Source organism: Myodes glareolus, chromosome 14, assembly GCF_982192425.1.
Source record: "Myodes glareolus chromosome 14, mMyoGla1.1, whole genome shotgun sequence".
In the NCBI taxonomy this organism is placed as follows: Eukaryota; Metazoa; Chordata; class Mammalia; order Rodentia; family Cricetidae; genus Myodes; species Myodes glareolus.
Genome location: NC_142039.1, coordinates 13,760,692 through 13,785,765, shown reverse-complemented (window position 1 = coordinate 13,785,765; position 25,074 = coordinate 13,760,692). Strand labels below are relative to the sequence as shown.

The window sequence follows — 25,074 nt, the reverse complement described above, 5'->3', positions numbered from 1 at the left end:
TTATAGGTTGTTTCAGAAGTGACAGATTTTCTAGTGTGGGCATCATGACAAGAGGTTAAAGAAAGGGGACTCACCACAGTGTGAGGCCTGCCTGGTCCCCATAGCGAGGGCTAGGACAGGCAAGGCTATATAGTGAGGCCCTTTCTCAACAGTAACTCAGTAATAGAAATAAACACACAGAACATGGCCAGCAGAATGTTCCCATGACACAGAAGTCCCTGTTCAGAGGTGCAGATAAACTGACTTAACATACAACTCTTCCCTGAGTAGTTCATGAGTTGCTGGGATGTCAGTCATCCTGATTTTTATATGTATCTATAGCAAGAAAAGATAAACATGCAACCATCTGTGACGGTTATATACTATATATATATATGGTTATATACTAGACAATGTCAGTCTATGGCAAGGAGTGCTCTTCAAAGACTTAAGTAAGAATCTGAGCTAGATATTTAAACAATTCTGTTAGCAGTTTATGAATGGATATTTTTTATAAATGATTTCCTGGAGTGTCTTTGAGTAGTGTATTACAGAGAATTAATAGTAACCAGGAAAAACCTTTTCTCTCTTTTCTTTCACACTCTTTAAAAAGAAAATCAAGATTCCTAGCTAAATGTGAGACTTGGTCTCACTGAGGAACAAAATCTCTCTTGGAAAGTTAACATGACATTATTGAGTCCGCTTCTGTCTAATGGTGTCAGACACCTATACATCAAATACAAATACTGCTAAACGATGAAGGAATATGCAAAAGGACTGTGATGAAAATACATATATATATATATATATATATATATATATATATATATATATATGTCTAGTGATTTCTCTTACGAGTTTTGGCAAAGAAGTCTGCACTTTTAGAACCAAAGTACTATGTTAAAGAGATTTACAGAATGAAAAGTTTCTCACTGAGGTAGAAGAAGTTTCCAGGGAGAGAATGTTCATTCAGGTTGTTGTAAGTCAAGTCCAAGACCTCCAGAGCTGGGAGAGAGCCAAATCCTCGAGGCAGTGTGTTCAGCCTGTTCATGCTGTGGTTTGGGGACAGAAGGAACATGTCACCTCCCACAAAGAAGAAATTCACCAAGAACACTAGAAACAGTGCAAACCCAGCTCACCAGGATGAAAGCCCCAAAGCCTGCCATGAGTCAGCATTCACAAATATAATTGTTTTTTCACCTTATTCATGTAATTTAATTGATCAGAGGAAATAGTCACACAAACGGTCATGCAACATGCTATTGGGAACAATGAAGCAACCATCACATTAAGCTATTTCACATACTCCTTATTTCATGAGCATTTTGATTACGCTGAGACTATACCAGGAATGCAGATACATACAAATCTACTCTCTGAGGGACTTTCAGATACAGCAGACACCGTTGACTCTACTGTGGTATATAATAACCTTGAACTTATGCCTGAACAACTGAAATTCTTGGTCTTTCAGCATCTTCTTACCATCCCAACCCCGGCCGCCTGCCTCTGGTGAAAATCACTTTATCCTGCTGACTCATATTTTCCCTCTCCGATAAGATAATGCATACTAACCTCAATCTAAGCATTTTACTCAGGCAACCCATGTTCACAAGATGAAAATTTTTAGTTATCACTTCCGCCAATAGGAAAACTCGAATACCACTCTACATACGAACACACAAATACCTGTCTGTCTGAAGAGAAACTTCCTTAAGCATGAGCAAACAAGAATTCAAAACATGTATTCTGAGTATCTGCTTTATTTCATCCATTCATTGTAATGGAAGGGACATCACATTCCTGTTCTCTACCTATGAACCCATGTTCAGAGAATTATCTCCAGTTAGAATGCTGGTTGCTGGGACTTAGGGCAGAGGGAGGGAAACTGGTTGTTTCAGGTTTGTAAGACAAGAGATTTCACGTGTAGTAGCCGTGTGGAAGCAGCACTCTTGATTACCACACTACAGAAAGGTAAAGATAGTAAACCTTATGATACATATACACACACTTCTGTGTGTATTGCGTGTGTATACGTGTGGTGGCTAAGGTTAGCTGTCAACTAGACACACCTGAACAAAGAGACTCCTCCCTGAAGAACTGCTTCTGCCAGACTGACCTACAGGCATGTCTGTGGGGTGCTTTCCTCATTGCTCATTGGTATAAGAATGCCCAGACGCTACAGGTGGTGCCATCCTTCACGCAGCTGGGCCTGAGCTGTAGAAGCAAGGCAGCTGAAGAAATCAGAGGAGACAAGCTAGTAAGCAGGTGTTCTCTCTAGTTCCTGCTGTAGTTCCTGCCTTGAGTTCCTGCCTTGGCATCCCCCAATGCTAGACGGTAACTTGTAGGACAAATAAACCCTTCAGCCCCCACATTGCTCTTGGCTAGCATTTTATTACAACAGAGAAGCAAATTACACACACATATACATACATATATACATATGTGTATATGTATATATAAAATTTAAGAGAAAATTTTGATATTATATTTTATTCTTCAAGACCTTTATTTTTCTTATTGCAGCTCTCTTTGAGAATACTTAAAAGTCAGTTTAAAAACACTTCAGTGTAAGCTGATCGGGAGGAGAGGCTGTGACACTGGAAATCAATCCAATCATTGACCATTCTAATAAGAGACAGTGTTGCCCCCTCTGCCAACCCAGACCTCATGAGAAATGAGGGAGCAAAAGGGAACCCAAGAGAAAAGTGGATTTATAAGTGTCAAGTAGAGGGGGTCCCAGGCTGGACTACTCACCTCAGAACAGAGGGTGTGTCAGGGTCCCTATGATGTCAGTCCGTGAAACACATCTATGTCAGGACTTTCATCTGGTTCACTAACTGCCAAGTGCTTACAAGGTGAGTTCTAGCAACAAACGAGGCTGACAGTCCAGAATAGTTGACTGTGGTCCTCTACAGTGAAGTTTGCCCAAAACCTATTAAACTGCAATCTCCGAACATCCAGGGCTTTCCAATTTCTTGTAAAATACACAATGCACTGTGCTTTTAAGAGTTAAACAGATCAAAATTGCTCTTGTGAGCTGGCCTAAAGTTCTTTCATGTCTTGCAATCATCATAACAAACAGCAAATATCACATAACACAAAATCTGTTGGGTTAGTGCATCTTCAGGACTATGGATGCGTGTGACCTAACCTTGTGCTTATGGTCTCCCGAGTGCACACTTGCGTTCTACCTACTTATGCCAAGCAGTCCTCTCCATCCTGCCTTCCCCTGGCCTTAATGTGCATGTATAAGTCTCTGTGACATTCAAGGACAGAAACTCCTTTGTTGAAACCCATCTTAATTTCTTTCCCAGTGAACTAAAAATTTTGTTGCGATGCCAACTTCTATGGAGCTGTGGAATTAAACACTGGAAGTTTTACATAATCAATAAACTTAGAGCCAAAAGTACAAATAATTCCAAAGGGACAAGAAAATAACAAAGGTGCATGTTCATCAAGTTGATCCTTCTGTTCAAACTCAACTGAACCAAGCCTGAGACTATGTTCTTCCCAAATGTGTCTCCATCTCAAATTCCAAGCTCGACACAGAAATCTAGATTGTATCCCTCCCATCAGTAACTGTCTTGGCAATTTCTCTTTCTACATAGTTTTCTACATAGTTTTCATAGTTTACCCCTCCCCCCCCGAGCCCCTTCTCCATTGTCACTGATCCAGATAATCTCAGCCACAGAGGTGGCCTCCCCGCTGTTCCCCACTGGCCTCTTGGCCTCTACCCCAACTCCCATTACCCCTCTACATGCTGAGTTTTCAGACAAAACTCGCACTTCATACCCACTGCTCTGCAAGACAAATACTTTGATCGTCAGGCAGACACAGTCTGCAATCAGAGCTCCATCATATAAATCAGGGCAGCAACTGTGACTCCCTGCCGTCACTGACATCTATTTGTTTACTACTGGTGTCCCCACTGTGCTATGAGCTCCATGATGGCTGCACTGCTACTGCCTAAAATGGCACCTGGTAGCCAAATGAAATTCAACAACCATCTATTAGGTGGTCGGCAAGCAATTCCCAAGCGTCTGGCTAGTCTTGCATCTCACATCACCACCACCTGCCTCACATTTTACATCCAGTTACACCAGTGAACTGTCAATAAACACCCAAGAAGTTCCAGGGCTCTAAGCTTTGAAACTTGTCGCTATCTCAACCTGCTTAGTTGTCTAAGTCAGAAACTTACTTGCAAGTATTGTTGGGGTTCCAGCGTTCATCCTGTGTGAAGCCTCTTGAGAACCCCATCCATAGCCTAACACTAACTCTCATGTCTCTGATTCCATTGCAGTTCCATCAGCCCCAGCACAACTACGACCCTACTGTGTTCACTGACAGTGTGCCGTGCCCCTATCTTAAGGTCCACACCAAGATATTTATCCTTGCTCCCCATCAGTAAGGCTGACATAGAATAAGCACTTTCATAGTCAAGAAATAAATGAACAAATTAGTGAAACATTGATGACATCACTACTGCTGTGCTCTGATTAACATATATTAGGTCATGTTCCTAATTACATGCTATTTAAATATGCACTGTGCATTAACATCCTTATAATATGCTAATAGATATATATACTACATATACATACATTTTATATGTATTTTATAATTTACAAATGCACATCTTAACAGTAAAGAAATACATTTTTTAGCATTTTGCATACTAATTTACCATATGACTAATGGTTTTTTTGTATGTTTGTGATTCATGTACATTTACTTACCTGTATGTGCCCCTGCGCAGGCCAGAGAAAGACACAGAGTGGTGTCTTCTTTAATCACTCTACATCTTATTCTTTTAGACAAGTTCTCCCACTGAATCTAATGCCTGCCATTTTGGCGAGGCTATCCAGCCAGCAGGTTCCCAGGATCTACCTGTGCCTCTCTCCACACCCTCAGTGTTGAGCTACAAGTACCCAAGGCTAATCCTGGTTTTTACATGTGTGTTGAGGATTTGAACCCAGGCCATCCAGGTTCCAAACCAAGCACTCTTACCCACTGAGCAATCTCCCCAGTGCCGGGACTTATTATCATTAATCTTCAAACTCGAGAACTAAATGCGTAAACCTTTCTTTTCTGTTTCACGGATGGGGATCCAGTGTGAGCGCGCGCGAGCAAGGGAAAGCTGTCATTTGAAGGGAGGCTGTTCTCTTTCACTACGCTTCCTCTCACGCATTAGCAAGCAGATGCTCACAGATCTTGTAAAGCTGGTCTCTTATCCAAACTGAGCTTCAAAACAAGAGTTATCTAACCAAACCCTTCATGTGAAGAATGAACTGGCAGCCATTTCCTAAGCTCCCTATGAGACTGATAAATACACAGTATACTTCTCTTGCCATGTAGCTCGCTAACATGACTGCAACATCCAGTGGCTACAATTTTATGAATAAATTGGCTTGTGCAGAGATGGGAACATGAATGGACTAGCACTCAGCTAGGGCAGTGGAGATGAAATTCAAAAGCCAGAGCTCCACTTGCCATCCATGGGGTCTGATGGACCCAAATCAACGGAGGTCTCCACCTCACTTGGCCACCGAAGCCAGGGGTAATCAGGAGCAAATGGCTTAACCCCTTGCAAAGAGCTTGGTTGCCTCTCTGTGTCAGGAAAGTGCTGAAAAGCCCGCCCTCTCCACCTCACAAATTGAACAGGGTCAAGTGCTGGCACAAGAACTAACGGGCCAGCACTCAACAGAGACAAGGTACTACTGCCGTTCACTGATGCTTGGTTCTGCAACCTCAGCCCAATCACTCTCCTTTCTTCACCTTGGTGTGAAAACGTGGGATTGCTCCCTATTCACACAACACAGGAAGACAACAAGAAGTCACAGTGCAATGCGAGGGGCCACTGCACGAACAGAATGTGTCTGTTAAGCTACTTCTATGTAATACACAGAGATCAGTTCAACTGGAGCCCAGCTTATCTGAACAGTTAATGTTATGCAAGTCAGTCCTTCCTTGGCCAGCACAGCAAAAATCAAATGTTATTGAAAACAAAATATCATGCAAAATTGTGTGCCAACAATTAGCTCTCATCTAGATATGCACTGATGGAGGACACCGAAAGGAAATATTAAAACAACAGCCTTTTCTTAAGCCTGAAACATAAAACGCGACGAGAAACTCACTTCTCCCACAGGATAACCATATAAATGCTGTCCCTCGCTTGCCCATGCCCGGATTCTCTTTACCTCTCTACCGGCGTCCCTTCTGAAGCTTGTCCAGTACTCACCCCAGGTTCAGGTGCTTCAGCTTCTGAAGGCTGCTGATCTGGGTGGGCAGTTCCTCGATCTGGTTGTTGAAGAAGTTAAGCACCTCCAAGTTCTTCAGTTCTGCTACGTTTGGGGGCACAGCTATGGGAATGGAGACGCCACATGTGAATTCAAGGTGTAAAGGATGCTAGCCATGCATTTCCCCTGCAAACGCAAGCGAGGTCAGACTCCAGGGTTGCCCACACACAGGTCTCATTTACATTTCGTAAGTTTACTTATTTTCGTGGGTATAATATTCATGACCACGTGGAAGAGACTGAAGTGTTTCTTTTATGTGACCAGATAAAACCTCGGGTGTGCAGAGGGTGAGAGCAGGAATGAAAGGAGGAACCCCCACACGGGCAGCAGCCTCCCGGGGAGCGGTACACCGCACACACGTCCTTGCCATAAGTCTAACACTTGCAATTATTCTCTTCCTTGTGGTTGCCTTGAACCTCCAGCACTAGACAGCTAACTGTAGTGAATGAGGCTACATTCAAGCTTCTTAAATAATACTGTATCTGAGAAGCTGTCCTTGTTAACACTGAACTCAATCACAGTGTAACCTCAACCTGAAATAGTACAATGTTCAATGTTCCTCCTTCCTAATTTTGTCCTTTGGCGTAATGTACTTTGATCAACACACACACACACACACACACACACACACACACACACACGTCATATTAACAACTGATCAATACATTCTTTTTGGGGGTGGGTGGGGTTTGAGACAGGGTTTCTCTATGCAACAGCCCTGGTTGTCCTGGAATTCACTCTGTAGACCAGCAGCTGGCCTCAAACTCACAGAGATCCACCTGCTTCTGCCTCCCAAGTGCTGGGATTAAAGGCTTGTGCCACCACTGCCTGGTAATCAATACACTCTTATGTAGAAATGCAGAGAGCCAACTCAGTAGCGTGCTGTGGACAGTAGTGTGCAGGTCACGGGTGAAGAGAACCACTTGGGTCCTGCCTGGGGCCTCCTGACCTATAGTCCACGACTGAAGACGAATGAAAAGCCCCGAAAGGATTACCTGCTGTTAGTATCTGCTACTTTGAGGAACCCAGAGTGCACACACACCAGCAGCACCTTTTGCTTTCAAATGGAAGTGTCATGGCGCTCCAAGGAAAGCAACTAGCTCATACGTAGGCTGGGTTTACTTCTTATTAAACCACATCCAGGAATCAATCAACCGAAGATCAAAAATACTTGGAGAAAAATAATGCATCCATCCTGACTTTATAGAGCAGGTTTTTCTTGTTATTACTTCCTAAATATGCAGTTTAACAAGCATTTGTATCTCATGAGATACTATCAGAATCTAGACTGATTGAAAGGGCATGGAGAATGGGCCTGGGTTATGTGTATATACTGTGCCCTTTTACATAAAGGATCCGAGAATTCCAGGATTTTATTAACCAGGGCTCTTATAACCAATCTCCAATGACACTGAGGGATAAATATTCCACTTCAAAATGGTAGCAAAGCGGGGAGGGGGGATTGGGGAGTTCAACATTTTGCCACCTCATCTATCCCAATTGCTATCTAATTTTCTGTAAGCAAACACATGCAGCTTGTCCACAGCTCACGGAAACTATACTTTCCAAACTTTCCAGACCACTAAAAACACCAGTGTGGCCTTGGATGCGGCACGAGCAAGTGGTCCTTGCCTCATATCGGAGCACTCACTCCCCACCCTAGCAGCTCAGCTCTCTTCTCTCCGCCCCTGGCAGCTGGGAAAGTCGCTTTGCTGGCCAGGCTTCCTGACTCTGAGTTAAGTCTAAACTCAGAACCAGGAGCACTTGTGCTTAGGACTTTTGCACAGATGTATGAAAATTCCAAACATCTGAGAGATGGATCCAAACAGCCATTCCAAGAACAGCACTTGGCAGCTTCCAGGCAAGACAAAGTAAAGGGCGCTACTGTTTGCATTCGCTCTGAGTCTCTATTTCCAACACTGAGAAACACCACAGGTATCAATGGCCTAATTTCTTTGGATTTTGATTGTGAGCCTGGCCTCTAACGCTGAGCCATCTCTCCAGCCCTATGGCCTGATTTCCTTAAGAGAGGAAATACTTGGGACGATGGAAAGGAAATGCTTCCACTGGAAGGAGGGACACGAAAGACAAAGACTGGGGTACACCTGAGCCACAGGCAGGTGGCAGTGGTCCCATGGAGCCTTGCATTAGCTCCTAAAATGGATGGAGACAAAAGGACCAGCATTTTATGGCATAGTCTAGACAGCTGGGAAGAATTTCAGAATGACTGTGGATACTCAAACAATAACTAAGAGCCTAACAAAATGACAGCAAAAACATATTTTAGGTGTGTGTTCTTTCATGTAAATAAGTGGTGTTCACTTTATATAAGCATCAAACTTTATCCTAAGGGCTATGTGTTCCCTCCACGGACCAAAGTGAAGGGCAGCTACCAGAGACCTAACCCTCTTCTCTGTCCACCCTGGAGCTAACAGAAGCCTCCTCTCACAACAGTGATCTGATTAGCTTGAAGAGCAATAAAGAAAGTTACTGAAACCAAGAGAAAATGATGATCTCAATTTAGCCACAAACCAAGAATAATGTGGCCAGAATTACTGCCGCCTCCCCAAACCTACTCTGCCAATGCAATTAAATGCTGGTCTAAAGGTATCGCCTCTTTGACAGGATGAGAGATTATTTCACTCTCCTTGCTAAAGTGGTCCAATTTAAAACCACCAATTATGTTAAATGTGATTTAGGACTTTGTTTAGTGGACACAAACAATAGCCCTGCATTCAATTTACCAAACCTCTCTCAGTCTTTTGGTGTGCATTTGAATGTGTTGGGTTCAGACTCCATTCACATGGGAAGGGAAGAACCAAATGCATAGCTATTATTTCCCTGTAAACTACAGAATTTTTCATCAGCCCTGGTAAAAATAGAATAACATTCAGATTTATTGGGACAGAAGACCATTCATCCAACCAAAATTCAGAGACTGTTAAGCACGTGCAGGGTGCTATACTCTTGACATCTAGCATAGTGATGCTTTGCAGGTAAAGTAAGAGATTTGCTGTGCTATTTAGAGACAGAAAGTTACAAAAGAAGGGTTGTTGTCATAGTCTAACATGGAACCAGAGGCAGTGTCTGCAAAGTCAGCTCATCCTCACAAAACCATGACTGATGTAAAAGGTTAGCAATAGAAAGCTGTGGTTAATAAATCATGTGCATACACAGCACAGACGATCCCAACCGCTAGGGTAAAGTGACTGCAAAATCTCGCCAGGCAAAAGCCTCTCCTGGAGTATTCCAAGGCATCTGTGGGACATGTTAGCAAAAAGAAGCACTTGAAAACATAAGGGGGCTGGTGAGATGGCTCAGCAGTTAACTTGTATTTAATCCTTGGGGAACCACATGATGTCATATAAGTACCGCATGCTAACTGATTGCGTCACTGAGCTCCAGGGAATGCACGTGGTATAAGGAGTGACTGTAGAGGTTGCCCTCTGCCCCAGTGTGTACAGATACACAGACACACACATCAACAAATAAATACAACTTAAAAAAATTTTAAAGAGAATATAATTAAACAGTGTACATCAGTGTGTCTCTTATAACCACTTGGAAACCCTGTCCATCTGCCTGCACAGCGCATGGTCTGGGAGCATCGGATCTCTAGACAATGCAGAATTGTGTGCCCAGAGGCAGCAGAGAAGCACTAGGTATCATAGGCTGACTCAGACCCTCCTGACTCTGCCTCGTCCTTACTGGGTGTCTCCTTACAACGACAACCTCTCTGGATTTCCTTTTCCTCCAGAGTAAAATGAGAAAACGAATTGTGGTCATTTTACATCCTCTTCTACCTGTTTTTAACATTTTATGAGTCTAAGAAGAGAAGGATTGTGAAAATCAATGATAATAGATTCAAATCATGCAACTCTGGGGTCCCCAATTAGGATGTGCAGTCATGCAGAACTGTGCTTGTCACAAAGGACTTAGGAGCATTCTCTGTCTTGTCAGTGACAGTTCCTCTAATTTTGAGAGTTCAGCTGCTAAATTTGGGAGGAAGGCCACAACTGTTCTCTGTTGCTCCCAGGCTCGCAAGGTCACACTCTGTGTCAATGGGAAGACCACGCTACCTCCGGGCTCCTTTCAGCCCAGATGTTAAACCTGGGGCCTGTTTGCTGAGTACATTCTGGGGTTTCTAACAATTTCAGACAACCAACCCAGTATGGCTCTATTTCTAAACTTAATGAAAATAAAACCAAACAAAACAAAAATTATGAATGTTATCTTTTTATAGTCTGTCTATTTTATATTCTGGCTCAGAGTCAGCAATTCAGAAAATATTCTCCAAAGGATCTGCAAGGTTCCAGGTCCGTCTATCTTATATTCTGGCTCAGACTCAGCAACTCAGGAAATAATCTCCAAAGTACTTGGGAGGTTCCAAAAAAAAAAAAAAAACCACACACACACACACAAAAACAAAAACAAAAAACAAACAAACAAAAAAACACCCAAGGGATTTAAAGGCCTCATTAGCTTGTCTTTGAGGGGGCTTCATCTGAGCCAGCACAGTGTCATACATCGGTAATACTCAGGGTACTAAGACAGGAGGATGACAGGTTCAAGAACGACAAATTGGGTCCCACTTAGAGCTCCCCTTAGGCCACTGTAGAGCAAGAAGCCTCGTAGTGCACCTGCCTCTCTCCATCTCATCCTAGAGATCATGGGCTAGAACTCCAGCTGCAAGAAATCAGTGGCTCGATTCCCGAGGAAGAAGGTGGCATGTAAAAGGATATTTGCTGCCATGCTATGCACATTTTTAAGATTTATGTGTACGTGATATTTTGTCCGCATGTATGTCTGTGTACTATGTGTATGCCTGGAGCTAAGGAGATCAGAGGAGGGCATCACATCGCCTTGAACTGGAGTGACAGATGGTTGGGAGCTGCCATGGGGGTGCTGAGAATCAAACCCAGGTCCTCTGCGAGAGCAGCCAATGTCCTTAACTAGGAAGCCATCTCTCTAGCCCCTCGTCATTTTATATTTACAACTGGCAGACGCTACAGGGTCAATAAGGGACTCTCGAGAAGGGTTTTCCGCACCTAGCTGGCAAGCAGCAGAGCGCCCCCAGCAAAAGGAGGAGTAAGACAAACGAGGTCACAGCAACAGAGCTCCACTCTTGGAGAATTCTGTTCTGTGGTGTAAAATTAGTAATTCTGTGACTGATAAGATATCTTTAAGCATTTTAAGAGTTTATGAACACAGTAACAAAATTTCTCTGGAGCCAAGCTGGTCAGTGGGTAACCACTATTTATATAGATGTTTAAAGCTAGATTGATCAAAGCAAAAAAAAAAAAATACTGCTATGATTAGGATCGGAAATGACCTCACAGGCTCATGCTCTGAGCATTTGTTTCCTGGCTGGTGACACTGTTTGGGGCGGCTGTGGAGTCTTGAAGCGGTGGGGCCTGGTGGCTAGTAAGTCACTAGGGGCAGGTCTTGAAGAGGACAGTCCAGCCCCTGGTTCAAATCCCACTCTCTCTACCTCCTGGTCCACAGCAGAGCCACCTAAGGTTGTGCCACAAGCTCCTGTCACCATGAACTGAGTCACTCAACCGTGCCTTCCCAGCTAGGACAAACTGGAAACCAGTGAAACATTTCATCTCTGAGAGGTCGCCGCTGCATTTTCATGGCTCAGTCATATTGGAAAGAGCTGAACAATCCCACAAGGTTGACAGTCTCTATACTCTGTATTTCCACCTCTGCAGAATGTTCTGTTGGGCAGTACTGCCCTAGGACTCTGCATCATAAGACATGGAGTATAAACCTTGAGCATCAGACGATTTACAGATGGGATGGCCTAGATTTTCATCTCAGTGGCATAGGGATGGGCCTGGGAACCTGCATTCCCCATCAGCTCTAAGGGATGCCAACGCTGTTGCTGGTAGCTAGCCTTTTCTAGTTTGGAGATCTGTCAGTCTATTGGTCCTAGTAAGATCGCTTCTTCAATTTCTACCCACGACTCCACACAATTATAGCGATAGTCATATAAGCAGTCTTACCCAAACGAGAGTGAGCCTGGGAACTGATAAAAAGTGGGGAAAGGAAGAAAAAAAAAAAGTACTTTGAGACGAATCCACCCAACCACCCAACCTAGATGCTACCGTAACAGTCAACTGTTACCATTACTAGTCAACTCCCGCTTTCCCCACAGAGATTTCCCTGGTGAGAACAGAGGTGGGTAAGATAAAAGACACACAAAGGTGGAAATCGCCACGTCACTGAATTCAGTCACCCAGGACCAAACTCAGGATGAGCAAGTGTGGTCCTGTAGAGACAGCTCAGTTGCCACACCAGGGCTTGTTGGAGAGATGAAGACACATCACACAGACTGGCCTGGGTGGGTTCAGTCATTCCATGTTTTTTTTTTGTTTTGTTTTGAGCAAAAGCATTTTGCCCCCTAAGGCTAAGAAACAAAACTGCGAAGAATGACAGGCTCTGAGAACAGCAGGTGTCATGCAAAACATAAGGATGGGAGCCCTGCCTGGGAGCAGCCCACGGAGGGGTCAGGAAGCCACGCAATGGTCTTTGGAGCCATATGGTAAGTGCCGACACTGGCTCTCCTATAGCTCCAGAAGGGCAGCTAATAGACCATGCACCATGTTAACACCCACGCTGCCAGGAAGCCAGGAGCGGCGCAGAACATGTGGGTTTCCATCAGAAGCGAAGGCATAAAATCCGGAGGTGACCTTCTCCCAGCCCCCACCACCAAACGTGGGGTGGTGAAAGCCACGCTGTGATGACTGTGACGACGTCTGCAGAAGCACCAAAAGCTGTTCAAGCTCCAGTGACTGCTGGGCTGGGATGCAGAGCCCAGGGGACCCAGCCCTCAGACAATTTTCACAGAAGCGGATTCATGGTTCAGTTTTAACGTCCTTTATGGGAAGCCAGTGATGGAATGGAAATTCCCAGAGGACGAGAAGAGGGAGACCCGGAGCACACACCTCCCAGGGCCGTGTGCCTGCAGCACAGCACAGGGCTGAGAGTAGCAGACACTGGGGCGCACACATCTGCTGAGGGATAAGGCGGAATACTGTCGCCACCTGTCCATTGCCAGGGACGCAAAGGTGACACCTAACCCAGATCCATTAGCCACAGCAGTATCACACGGGAAGGGGTCAAAATAAATTGCAACACACAGCACTGTTTCGAAAACCTTAGCGCATTAAATATGTGCGGGGGGAGGGGGCAGCAAGACGCTTTGGGGGTAAAGCGCTTACAGGGAATCCCAGTGGGCTGAGTTTGATCCTCACAAAGACCACAGAAGGGTAGAAGGAGAGAAGTGACTCCATATTGTTGTCCTCTGATCTCCACAGGCACACCATGGCAGGTGTGCCCTGACATACGCACATACATACACACACAAACCAATAAACGTTTCAAAGTAAGGATTTTGGCTACCACCATAACAAAACTATGTGCTCTTGTTTTTTGTTTGTTTTGTGTGGGGGAAAGGTTGGGTTTTTTTTAATTGTTTTTATTGAGCTACATATTTTTCTTCATTCCCTTCCTCTTTTACTCCTTCCCATGATCCCCATGTTCCCAATTTACTCAGGAGATCTTGTTTTTTTCTACATCCCATGTAGATTAGATTCATGCATGTCTCTCTTAGGGTCTTCCTTGTTGTCTATGTTCTCTGGGATTGTGAATTGTAGGCTGATTTTTCTTTGCTTTATGTCTAAAAGTCACTTATGAGTGAGTATATATTATATTTTCTTTCTGGGTCTGGGTTACCTCACTCAATATGTTTTTTTCTAGATTCATCCATTTGCTTGCAAATTTTATCAGGTCATTATTTTTTCCACTAGGTAGTACTCCATTGTGTAAATATATCACATTTTCTTTTTTTTTTTTTTTTAAAGATTTATTTATTTATTATGTATACAGCGTTCTGTCTGGATGTTTGCCTACAAGGCCAGAAGAGGGAGCCAGATCTCATTATAGATGGTTGTGAGCCACCATGTGGTTGCCGGGAATTGAACTCAGGACCTCTGGAAGAGCAGCCTGTACTCTTAACCGCTGAGTCATCTCTCCAGCCCCTATCACATTTTCTTTATCCATTCTTCGGTCAAAGGGCATTTAGGCTGTTTCTGGCTATTACAAATAATGCTGCTATGAAAACAGTTGAGCACATGTCCTTGCAGTATGATTGAGCATCCGTTGGGTTTATACCCAAAAGTGGTATTGCTGGGTCTTGAGGAAGATTGTTTCTAATTTTCTGAGAAATCGCCATACTGATATCCAAAGGGGCTGTACCAGTTTGCACTCCCACCAGCAATGCAGAAGTGTTCCCTTTACCCCACATCCTCTCCAGCGTAAGTTGTCATCAGTGTTTTTGATCTTGGCCATTCTTTCAGGTGTAAGATGGAATCTCAGAGTTGTTTTGATTTGCATTTCTCTAGTGACTAATGATGTTGAACATTTCCTTAAATGCTTTTCAGCCATCTTAGATTCGTCTTTTGTGAGTTCTCTGTTTAAGTCTGTACTCATTTTTTTTTAATTTTAAATTGGGTTATTTGCTCTTTTGATGACCAGTTTCTTGAGTTCTTTGTATATTAGCCTTGCCTGTCCTGGAACTCACTTTATAGACCAAGCTGGCCTCGAACTCACAGAGATCCACCAGCCTCTGCCTCCCACATGCTGGGATTAAAGCTGTGTACCACCACCGCCTGGTGTGCTCTTATTTTTTACACTCTAGGTTTTTATGCCTTTCTTTTAAACAGAAAAGAATAATGTTTGTTGAAGAATACTAAGCTAGCTTGTTCCTGCATCAAACGTAAAGAAATGCTACCAAGGACAGGGTGGTACATGAAAATGAGCAAAGCTTCTCATAACATATACGACTATCCGAGACAAAAGAGGAAGAGCCGGCACATCTCTGACCAGACTTTTTATGGATCAGGACACTGGATGGCCACTGTTCTCCTGTAGCCTAAATGAAACTAGGATCACAGAACCTGTTTGGAATATGGCTTGGAGCACGGCTGGAGAAAATAAAGCCAGAGGGCCTTTAACCCTTGCCCCTCCCAGTTAGAAAACAGTTCCTAGGCCCACCGGAAAAACTGTCTAGGCTCAGTACATGCGTGCCAATTCCTATAGCAAACCAGGAATCCTAGCCCTCAATGCGATTTCATTGATTCCATGTAAAAAAGAGATCTTTACTCTCACATGCAAGAACTTATGCGCCTTGGAATTTTATATGCAAATAAAAAAGAGCATTTGTACTGATGGTGATTAATTACCTTTGTTTTCCGTCCAAAACCACGGGGTGGATAATGAAGTAATTATCTATTACTGTACGAGTTTGAAGTTCAAAAGTACACTAATCATGTTCAGCTTCACAGGTTTTATGGGATTTCCTCCAAAGCAGCTATTAAAGCAGTGAATTCCAGTAGTTACAGGTTATTTAAAAACATAAAGTTTATGAAACACTGAAGCAAGTTTTAATTTAAAAGGTTCCAGATGTCCCTCAAGGTGAAAATAAAAATTCACAAAGTATCTAAGCCTCCACCTTAATGAAGGCCACCAGCTCCCCAAGTATTATTAGACTTACAGGTAACTACAATTATTCCACCTGTGGTTAATCAACAAGGATTTGCAGAGCATGTGTGCCCAGGGGCAAGAACATTTCATGGTCCTCTTTAGGATTCTGCAGTTTAAGTACTGTTATGAACCAAAAACCAAACCAAACCAAAACAAAAATATCCCTGAGTTAATCATTGCACAGACACACAAATATGGTCCCTCTCTTACCAGCAATGCGAACAATCAGTCATACAAAAATTAGGAGAAGATGGCGTAAATAAGCAATAAGGCAGATTGTGTAATATGAAGCCAAATGTGCAAAAATATAGGTCCCTGAGTTATAAAAAGTGTGCATGCACAACTAAAGGAGACACGCGAAGAGCCAACAGGCATGGGCTGCTTCCCTTCCGAGCAGTGCCTGACGTCTGCACTAACTTCACAGACGGGAAAGCAGGGACAGTCCGTACTGTCTTCAAGAGGACTTACAAACCCCGGGTTCTGCTGGGAAACATATTCCTAATTACACTTGATTCTGGTCTCCACTAATTCAGTCACACATCAGCAGACAGCTTTCATTTGGGGGTTGGGTAGAACAATTAGCACTCAAAAGAGAAAAAATGGCACTCAGAGGCGTGGGAAAGAAGTGACACCTAGTGAAAGGGAAGAAAAGAACAGCGCTCCTGCTATGAAAAATGCCCCAGCTCAGAAACATCGAGAGAAACAAACAAACAAACAAAACCCACACAAGGTCCCCCATCAACAGAGCAAGTGAGCATGAGGTGTAAAAAGGCTGTTTGGCTTCTTTGATGTGCACACTTTATTATGTATAGAGTATGGTATAATACAGTATAGTATAACACATGGATGGTTCATATATGCTTATTAACAATAAGAGGCAGACAGTACTTAAATCAAACCTTCAACACATGCCCAGAGCTTTCCCAATAGTTCCTGTCTTCCCTTACAACTGAGAATTACTTCCATAAGAGACCACATGGGTTGCTTCTCTTCCTATTAGAGCATATGTTTAGAGGCCGAGGAAAAAGGTAATTCCATGAGCAGGGAAGGAAGAAGAAGTAGAGGAAGATGTCCAGAGATAGAAAAATGCACATAATCCACTCAGTGGTTTCAAACTCCTCCCACAAGATGTAAGTCCTGATCTCCAACCTTGGCAATTCTCCCTTGTCTAATGGAAACAAGTAAAACTCTAGAGTCACAAAAATGCTCGGTTCAAGGAGCACTGGATTTCCCCTGCCTGGGACAGTTAAACTGCACACATAGCTCACATAGAGAAGCGGCCATGGACATGGGAGTGCAGAGACTCGGGCTGCAGGACACAGCCCTTCTGACTCTGATTATCTAACCACATTAAGTCTAACTCCGCCACTTAAAGGAGAGTTTGGTTCCATGAATGGCATCTCTTGTCTCACTTATTCTCAGCTAATTTCATATGTGGGGTGCCGCCCTTCGACCCGATGGACCATGGGGTGTCTTCTATTTTCATGGCACACAGCCATGGCTCATTCTGAGGGAGAAGAGGACTTCATAGAAGTGACGGGAGTTCCCTTGCATGTATGAACAATGGCAGGTTTCGGAAAGAGGAGCCAGAGCTTCGGAGCTGAAAATGAGTAGAACAAAGAACATACAGGCGAGGAGAAACAATACCGAAAATTAAAAATAAAATAAAAATCATACAAGAGACCATTCGGATTGAATATAAGATCAAAAGTCTACCAACTGTGATTACACGGGCAATTCTGTCCTAATAGGCTAAGTGACAGAGAAAGAGAAAACGTTCTAAAGAAAATCATTACTTTTAAAAACACATGTGTATGTATGTATGTATGTATGTATGTATGTATATATATACACACATATGTATGTATGTATGTATGTATGTATACCACATTTTACTCAAGACCAGGTGCTACATGATTAGAAATCCTTTTCTGAAATGTAAATTTAAGCTGATAAATTGGGTGGTAGATACGAACACTTTTTATTTGAGTTTCTCCTTCTGTATGAAAATCATCTTTTTACAGCTCTGGGGAACTTCCTTCAAGAAGCAGCAGCAGTTTTTCCTGTCCTGTGTGTCCTCCAGCCCAGGGTTTTCCAAATCAGAGATGATAGGCTTAAAGAACTCATGTCCGGGCAGAGCAGGACCCAAGGCCAGTAAAATCATAAGCCCCACGGGCCCGTCCCCAGGGATTATCATCAGTTTCCTTTGATTTTTAAATAATCAGGGTAATAATAATAATAACTCAATGATTTAAGAAGTTAAGAAATTCTTTTTTAAGATGCTCATACCTGTATATTGCACATTCTAGGATATATACATTCACTTTCTATGTCCCCCCCCCTCTCTCTCTCTCTCTCTCTCTCTCTCTCTCTCTCTCTCTCTCTCTCTCTGGCATGTGCTTGTTGTCCTTGACTTAACCTTGGCTGGCTCATGGTCTAGGACGTTGGACAACACTATCTGCATATCCTATTATGCCATTAAGCCACCTCTGCTTGACAGACATTTAACTGTAAATAGAAAGAAAAACTGCTCAATATCAACCCGTAGGATGGGCTAGCTATGATTTGGAAGATAACAAGCTCCTCTACCCCATCTTATATGTTCACAGCCTGTCACCATTCTCAAGCTGTTATGATTGATGTCCTTCCATATAAAACGATACCACTGGAGAATTAATATGCTATATTTTAGGTGGCTTCCTTTTATCATGGAAAAGTCCCAAGAAAAAGGATACTAAAATAGGTACTTTTGGGGGGGTGGAACCAGTAGTCAGGGGACCTAAAGGAACATGGCCCATCAGCCAAGGGTGAGGTGTCACAGGAGCTAGGAGCAAACGGACCAAACAGAACAGGGCCCATCACCCAAGGGATGCCATGAACAATCGTCATTCACTGCACTCACTGCCTGAGACCTGACCTGGGGCTGGACCACTCTCTCACATGTGATGACATCACATGCCTGCTTACTGATGCCAAAAATAACAGCACACGGCCAACTGCAGGCCATTTTTCAAGGTAACCTGACGACCGGGACCAGCAGAGAGATATTGTTTAATTAATAGCTGTCAGGTTCAAAAATACTATGTGCACACTTTCCCAACTCCAATCTTTCAAACGATGGCACAATAACAAACTGATAAATGTGCACTAATTAAAAAAATAAGCTATTGATCAAAGCCTCTGTGTTATAAATACATTTGTGCTCTGTTAAAATGCAAACAGCAAGTTGTTTTGATATTGTCACAAGATAAATTCATGGCACAGGAGATTTATTTTGCATATCCCCTTCATACTTTAATTTCATCCAAGCCAGGAACAGAAATTTTTGCATACAGGATGGCAGATAAGCTATGAGAGAGGGAGTAGCTAGAGACCCAGGAGCAGCAAGGTCTTGAGAGAGTGGTGAAGGTCATTATTATGAATTGGGACAGTTAATTCTTCTCACCCGTCCAACAATCCATTCTGGCTATGGGAGAGGTCGTCAATGTATCCCACTTTTAAAACCTGTTCCATTTTCTTCTTTCCAGCTGGATCTGCACATTTTCCCAGGGCTGTGTGTTCTTCTTTAGCCTGCTTAGTTCATTTACAATGATACTGCTGGTGCATATTCTACTGGTCTACGTGAAATTTACAATCAATGGCCTAACTCGCTATGTACTCAGAATATCAACCTTGGTTTGTTTTTTTTTTTAAAAAAAAAATGGAATCACTAAAGAAAATATCCTACCATTTTCTTGTTCACTATGATTTCAGATTCACATCTAAGCTCTCAGTAATGGGAAATTGCCTTTTCAAAATTCATATCTGGCCATAATACTTGGGTTTACTACCTGACAAGCCATTTCCAATACATTAAATGACAAGATAAAGCCCACAGCTAAGATCCAAAACTGCGGCCATAACTGGCAATACCTCAGGAAATGTCCCACGTGACAGTTAAAAGTTAAGGCATCCAACTGCACGATTTCATTCGGAGACACACACTTGGGGCATGTTGTCCAAAACAGAGGGCTGCTCACCGGTTGCAAAGGTAAGAGATGTGATCAGAGCTCACAGTTCAAACTGATGATGGCCCCATGAGCGACACGTAGGTGCTCTACAATGAGACACGCTGTTGTTTTATTCAAGCTGCTTGCAGTCCCTACAAATGCTTGTTGATACAGGATCACTTTCCAAAGTCAGGAGAAGTGTCATGTTGAAAATGAACGTCTAGAGGCTTTTATCTCAGGTTGAAGGAAACCCGTGAGATAACTCCTAGCATCTGCCCCTAGACAGCATTATTTATTGGTGCAAAAATCAGTATGAATGTGAGCAGGATGAATACTTCCCATTTCTTTTATTTGTAAATTAACATCTGGTCACAGACATGTGTATATTGAACATCCCACTATAGAAAGTCTCAATGACACCCAATACAAAACAGTGTAGAAAGTAACACATTTCCTTCTTAGACCTCCTGGGAAAAGAACTGTTCCTCACTTAAGAAAGCAGCAATAATAAACAGTGAAAAACAGTGGTGTGTGGAACTGAATACATATTTCAGTTTTAACAACCAAACATAAAAACCAAATAGCTCCTTTGATAAAGAGCTATTGTAAATGTAACAAAGCTTCACTATGTAAATGGCAACAGAAACATGCCCTGTCGTACAAGGCCAAGCCAGAGAGCTGCCAAAAACATTTCTTCTGACAACACAAACTTGTTTTTCAATCTTAGGTAGCAGACCTGGGGAGGGTACCAGAGTCAAATGTGTGTCTCAACAGTGACCTCTAGTGGACAAGACTTAAAATGATTGTCTCCCACAGAAATTCTTTGCAACAATGCTAACATCTCCAAAACGTTTAGGACCAAATTAAAAAGCCAGTTGGAGAAGATCCAAAGCTAGCACTCACACAGGATGACTTTGCACAGGTCATGGCAAAGGTGGTCATGGACAGGCAACTGTGAAAAACACTTGTCGCTCTTCTTACTGGATTCATTCGTCCCAGCAGGCAGATCCTTGGCTAGGCCTCCCACAAAGGCAAGCATGTCTGGGAAAGTTACTGCTAACATTAGTTCCCTAGGTGGCTTTACCAAAATCCACCAGCACTGCCCCAGTCGCCCAACTTGACATTTAAATAGTTTCCTTGTGATGGAAATGGAGCTCCAACAGTTATACCTTGGGCCTTGGATTTTTAATTTTTGTTGTTTCTTAGTTAGACAAGGCTTCAAGAATCTCTGGATGTAGCTCAGACTGGCAGTATGCTTGCCTCTTATACCCGAAGCTCTGGGTTTTATCCCCGGCATCGCAAATAAATAAATGGATGAGCGAGTGAATGAATGAATAGCGACTCTTTAGAAAGAAGTCAAATTCCGATCTAAATATAAAGAAAGAATGAGTTCAGGTAAAATAAAAAGTAAAATACAGTTGTAGGGCTGGGTGAGTACAGGGCAGCTTTATAAGCTCAGGGATCCAAGTCTAGATCTCAGCACCCAAATAAAAACAGCATGGAGGTTGATGTAGCTGTAATCCCAGCGGGTGGGAGAGGTGGAAACAGGTGGCTCCCAGCCTAGGCAAAAAGGTGAGCCCCATGTTCAGTGCAAAAAATAAATAGAAAACAATGAGGAAGATACTTGGCTTCAAGCTCCAGTGTCTATGTGTTCACGTACCCATACACGTGAACACATCACACACACACACACACACACACACACACACACACACACACACACACATTCCGTACACAAAAATACTGGACAACCTCAGGAATGATAAAGGCCGCCTTAGGGTATTGATAACCTCACTTGTAGTGTATCGCCCTACATGGATCTATCAAGGTTAAAACCCCAACAGGAAAAGGGCTGTCAACTCTGGGCCACCGTGATCAGACGTCGCTGCAGATGTTAACTGAGAAGCAAATGGTGTCGTCAGACAAGGTCCCAGTCTGGATAAGCTAGTCATTCCTTCCACAGGCAGGCGAGCAGAAATGTCAGAGAGCCGTGTAATTGGCACAGTGAGAGAAAAACACAAATATTTTAGCGAGACAAAAGTAAGCAGTGCGGAGGGGTTTGTATTTTGAGTCCCAGTGGTTTTAATGTAGCCTTGTCAGGCGGCCCCTATTAAAGAACAATGGGAAGTGAAAGACACTGATTAGAATAGAAAGTGACAGGAGGGTGGGTTCAGCCGTGAATGTTTAATGCATATTTATATTTCCATCAAATGGACATATTTACTATAAACACTTGAAAAACCACAGCAAAGTCATTCATTTAAATGCCAGAAAAATAGTAAAAGATGCTAATTTGACCTTAGTAGAACAGATCGGGTGTCACTGACACTACAGGATGGCTTGAAACAGAGTCTACCAAGACGATTAATTAACGCTTCCTGGATTAGGTCAAGAGCGTCTCACATGGAGGGAGAAGACACAGAGGGGGAAAAGAAGACGAAGTTTGGATTCTTTCGCAGCCAATCTATTACAGTTCACCACATTCACACCTCCCTAAAGGATCTGATGGAGAAAGAGACAGACTGACCTGTTGATTCCTGCCGCTCCGGTCTGCAGGTGTGTAAGAGGAAACAAGCGACAGCTATTGGGATGCTTTTTAAAAAGCTCGATCAGCGAATGATCTATAGGAATGCAACGCACCCGGCTGTCTTGCGCAAATCTAAGCGAACACACATTAGACCTACCGATCAGCTAACACTTTCATAAACTGCAAACTCGGAGTATTGAGAATTCCTACTGGGAAGTCCCAGGGAATTCCAAGATCATGTGTGGGGCACTTTTCAAAACAAATTGCAAAGCTTCCCTAAACTGAAATTGTGGTCGCCAGGTACGGCAAGACCAGGGCTATAAAAACAACACAGCCAGCACAGTATCCATTACAGGAAAGATTACGTGGGGCATGGAGATCTCACTTTCAGCTTCTGTGGTCACTGCTACTTAAACAGGACAGTGGTGCCACTCCGCCTTTCCTCACAAACATGCACTCTGCCTAAAAATGAGCTAATCGGCTTGTTCCTAGCACATGAGGGGCCACTCTTAATCCTCAATAATCAACAGCTCGGTGACATTGCCTCCGGCTACGTACAATGCACACGCACACATAAATCCACAACACAGATCCCTCAACACGACAGTCCGCTCAACTTCATCAGACTCGGAAAGCCCCCTAACAAATGCTTGCCACATGACTAGAAAATCACTCAAGTCTGCAGGAAATATGGCAAGTGGGAAGATGTGACAGTCAATTAGGAATGAGGAAGGAGAGTGGGCCCCGGCCATTAAAGTCTTTAAAGCCCTAACGCCAAGAGGGAAATGGACCATCATTCACTTCTGATATTCCTTTTAAAACAGGTATTAATTCTGCTGCATGTGAGCCACTTCAAAACACCATGGATGCCCGCGAGAATCTCGCAGGAGGGGTCCAGGAACCAGCCACACACACAAAAAAAAAAGAGAAAATGTATTCAATGTAGACAATTTTGTGAGCTTTTGTCCAGCTATAAAGCAGGGACAAAAAAGCATAGCCAACAATGAAATATTCCCCACTGTAGGAAGAAATACAGGAGAAAATAATTTTTATTATAATATAGCTTTGCTTTGTTGTTGAGAGTCGGTGGGGGGCACCCAGGATTGTGCCCTTGGCTGGACTTGAACACCCGGGCTGAAGACATCCTCTTGCCTCAGCCTCCGGCACAGCTGGAGCTACATCTGTGCATGGCCACACCCAGCTCAATTCAATATTTTCCTCATGAAATGCTAACCACTGGCCAGGCATTTCCATTCACCAGCAGATTCGGGATATGAAAGCATTCTCAAAGTAGAGGCAGGCACAGGATGCAGAGAGAGAGAAGGGGAACATACACATCTTCACTGTCACCTAAATAAACTTTAATTTTTGCACAAGTGATCACTTCTCATTACTTTCTTTAGTGGAAGGAAAAACAGAATCAGCGGCACTGTGGCAAAATGTAGGCGGGAAGCCATGTAAAGAAAAAGAGGCTTCACTTACTTGTTAGCTTGTTGTGACTGAGCACCAGTTGCGTGATATGGGCCAAGGAGACTGGAAAAGAAAGAACAAAACAGTCAGGAACGTCACAGTTGCACTCCCTTCTCCCCCAGCTAGGCTGCAAAATTATTTTCAAAGGTTGAGATGTCTGCCACTCAGAATACAAGCTAGGATTCCTGCAAACTGTCTTCTCGGTGCTAGACCGGGCAAAGAAGCCATGCAATAAATGGTGCAATTAGCACGGCAAGTTGGAGTTAATGAGATTCCTGTTACAGATCAAACATTACAAGGACCACTTAGCTTTACTTGGTGACCTGGTCAGCTGGCCTAACTCAAACCATCCATTTCAATACAGTGCAGCTCAGAAGAAAGGTCCCAGACTGCAGAGAAACTGGAGGCCCTGCCTATACCAACCAAAACCTTCACATCCAACTGAAGTAAGTAGACCAGGAGGGCAGCTCCACCCCACTGTCCACACTGGAAATCCTCTACACAGAAGAATTACTCTACACAGAATTGCAGGATTGGTGATAAACCTCTCTGATGTCCTCTAAACATAATTTAGTTGATAGTGAAAGTACTGATTTGTAATGTGTACTGCTTGCCCGTTTCCAGCCTAATGATACAGGCTCTGTCTGTGTCCCCAAGGAACCTGCCATGGTTCACTGGGTTCCAAAACTCTACAGGGTGCTCAGAATTATACATACATACATACATATATATGCATATACATATATGTATATATAAATTTTCTTCTATCACTCTGTCTCTAAGCACATTGTTTTTAATGCAGTTGAAATTTCTGTTTAAAGAGATAACAAAGAACAATTGCCAGCTTGCTCTGGAGACAGCAAGAATTGCCTAAGTATAACATTTTTAGTGTCTGTTATCATTCCATCAGTTATAGAAGAATTCAAAATACAATTCAAAAGCAAACCTTCCTAGTCTGGTCCACTGAGACTAAGACACTAACCCATAAACTTAGGAAATATGGGGGTGGGTGGAGGTCCTACATGACCATCCAAACCAAGATCATGGCCAAGTGTAATGTCAGCTCTCATTCAACAAGTACCCATTTATTTGCAAGAAAACTTTGAATCCACAGCGCATGGCACTGCCAACCCTTCTCAGTGTCCTTTAGTCTCAGAATATCCCCCGTCCCTGGCTTCCATGACCATGGTGACTGGGTACTGCAGCCAGATCATTTTTCATTATGTCCTTGCTATGGTTCCAATGAGTTCCTGGCTTT

At 43.2% G+C, this 25,074-nt stretch overlaps 1 protein-coding gene across 1 annotated transcript in view; it reads right to left on the bottom strand.

Moving 5' to 3' along the window:
* The window catches only part of Rsu1 (Ras suppressor protein 1), a 179,622-nt gene that overhangs the window by 128,755 nt on the left and 25,793 nt on the right, over positions 1-25,074 (bottom strand). The window contains exons 3-5 of the mRNA XM_048460984.3: positions 23,829-23,879; positions 6,224-6,344; positions 913-1,031 (exon numbers count right to left, since the gene is read on the bottom strand). Of these exons, the coding sequence (XP_048316941.1) occupies positions 913-1,031; positions 6,224-6,344; positions 23,829-23,879 (291 nt within the window). The remainder of the gene's footprint in view (positions 1-912; positions 1,032-6,223; positions 6,345-23,828; positions 23,880-25,074) is intronic.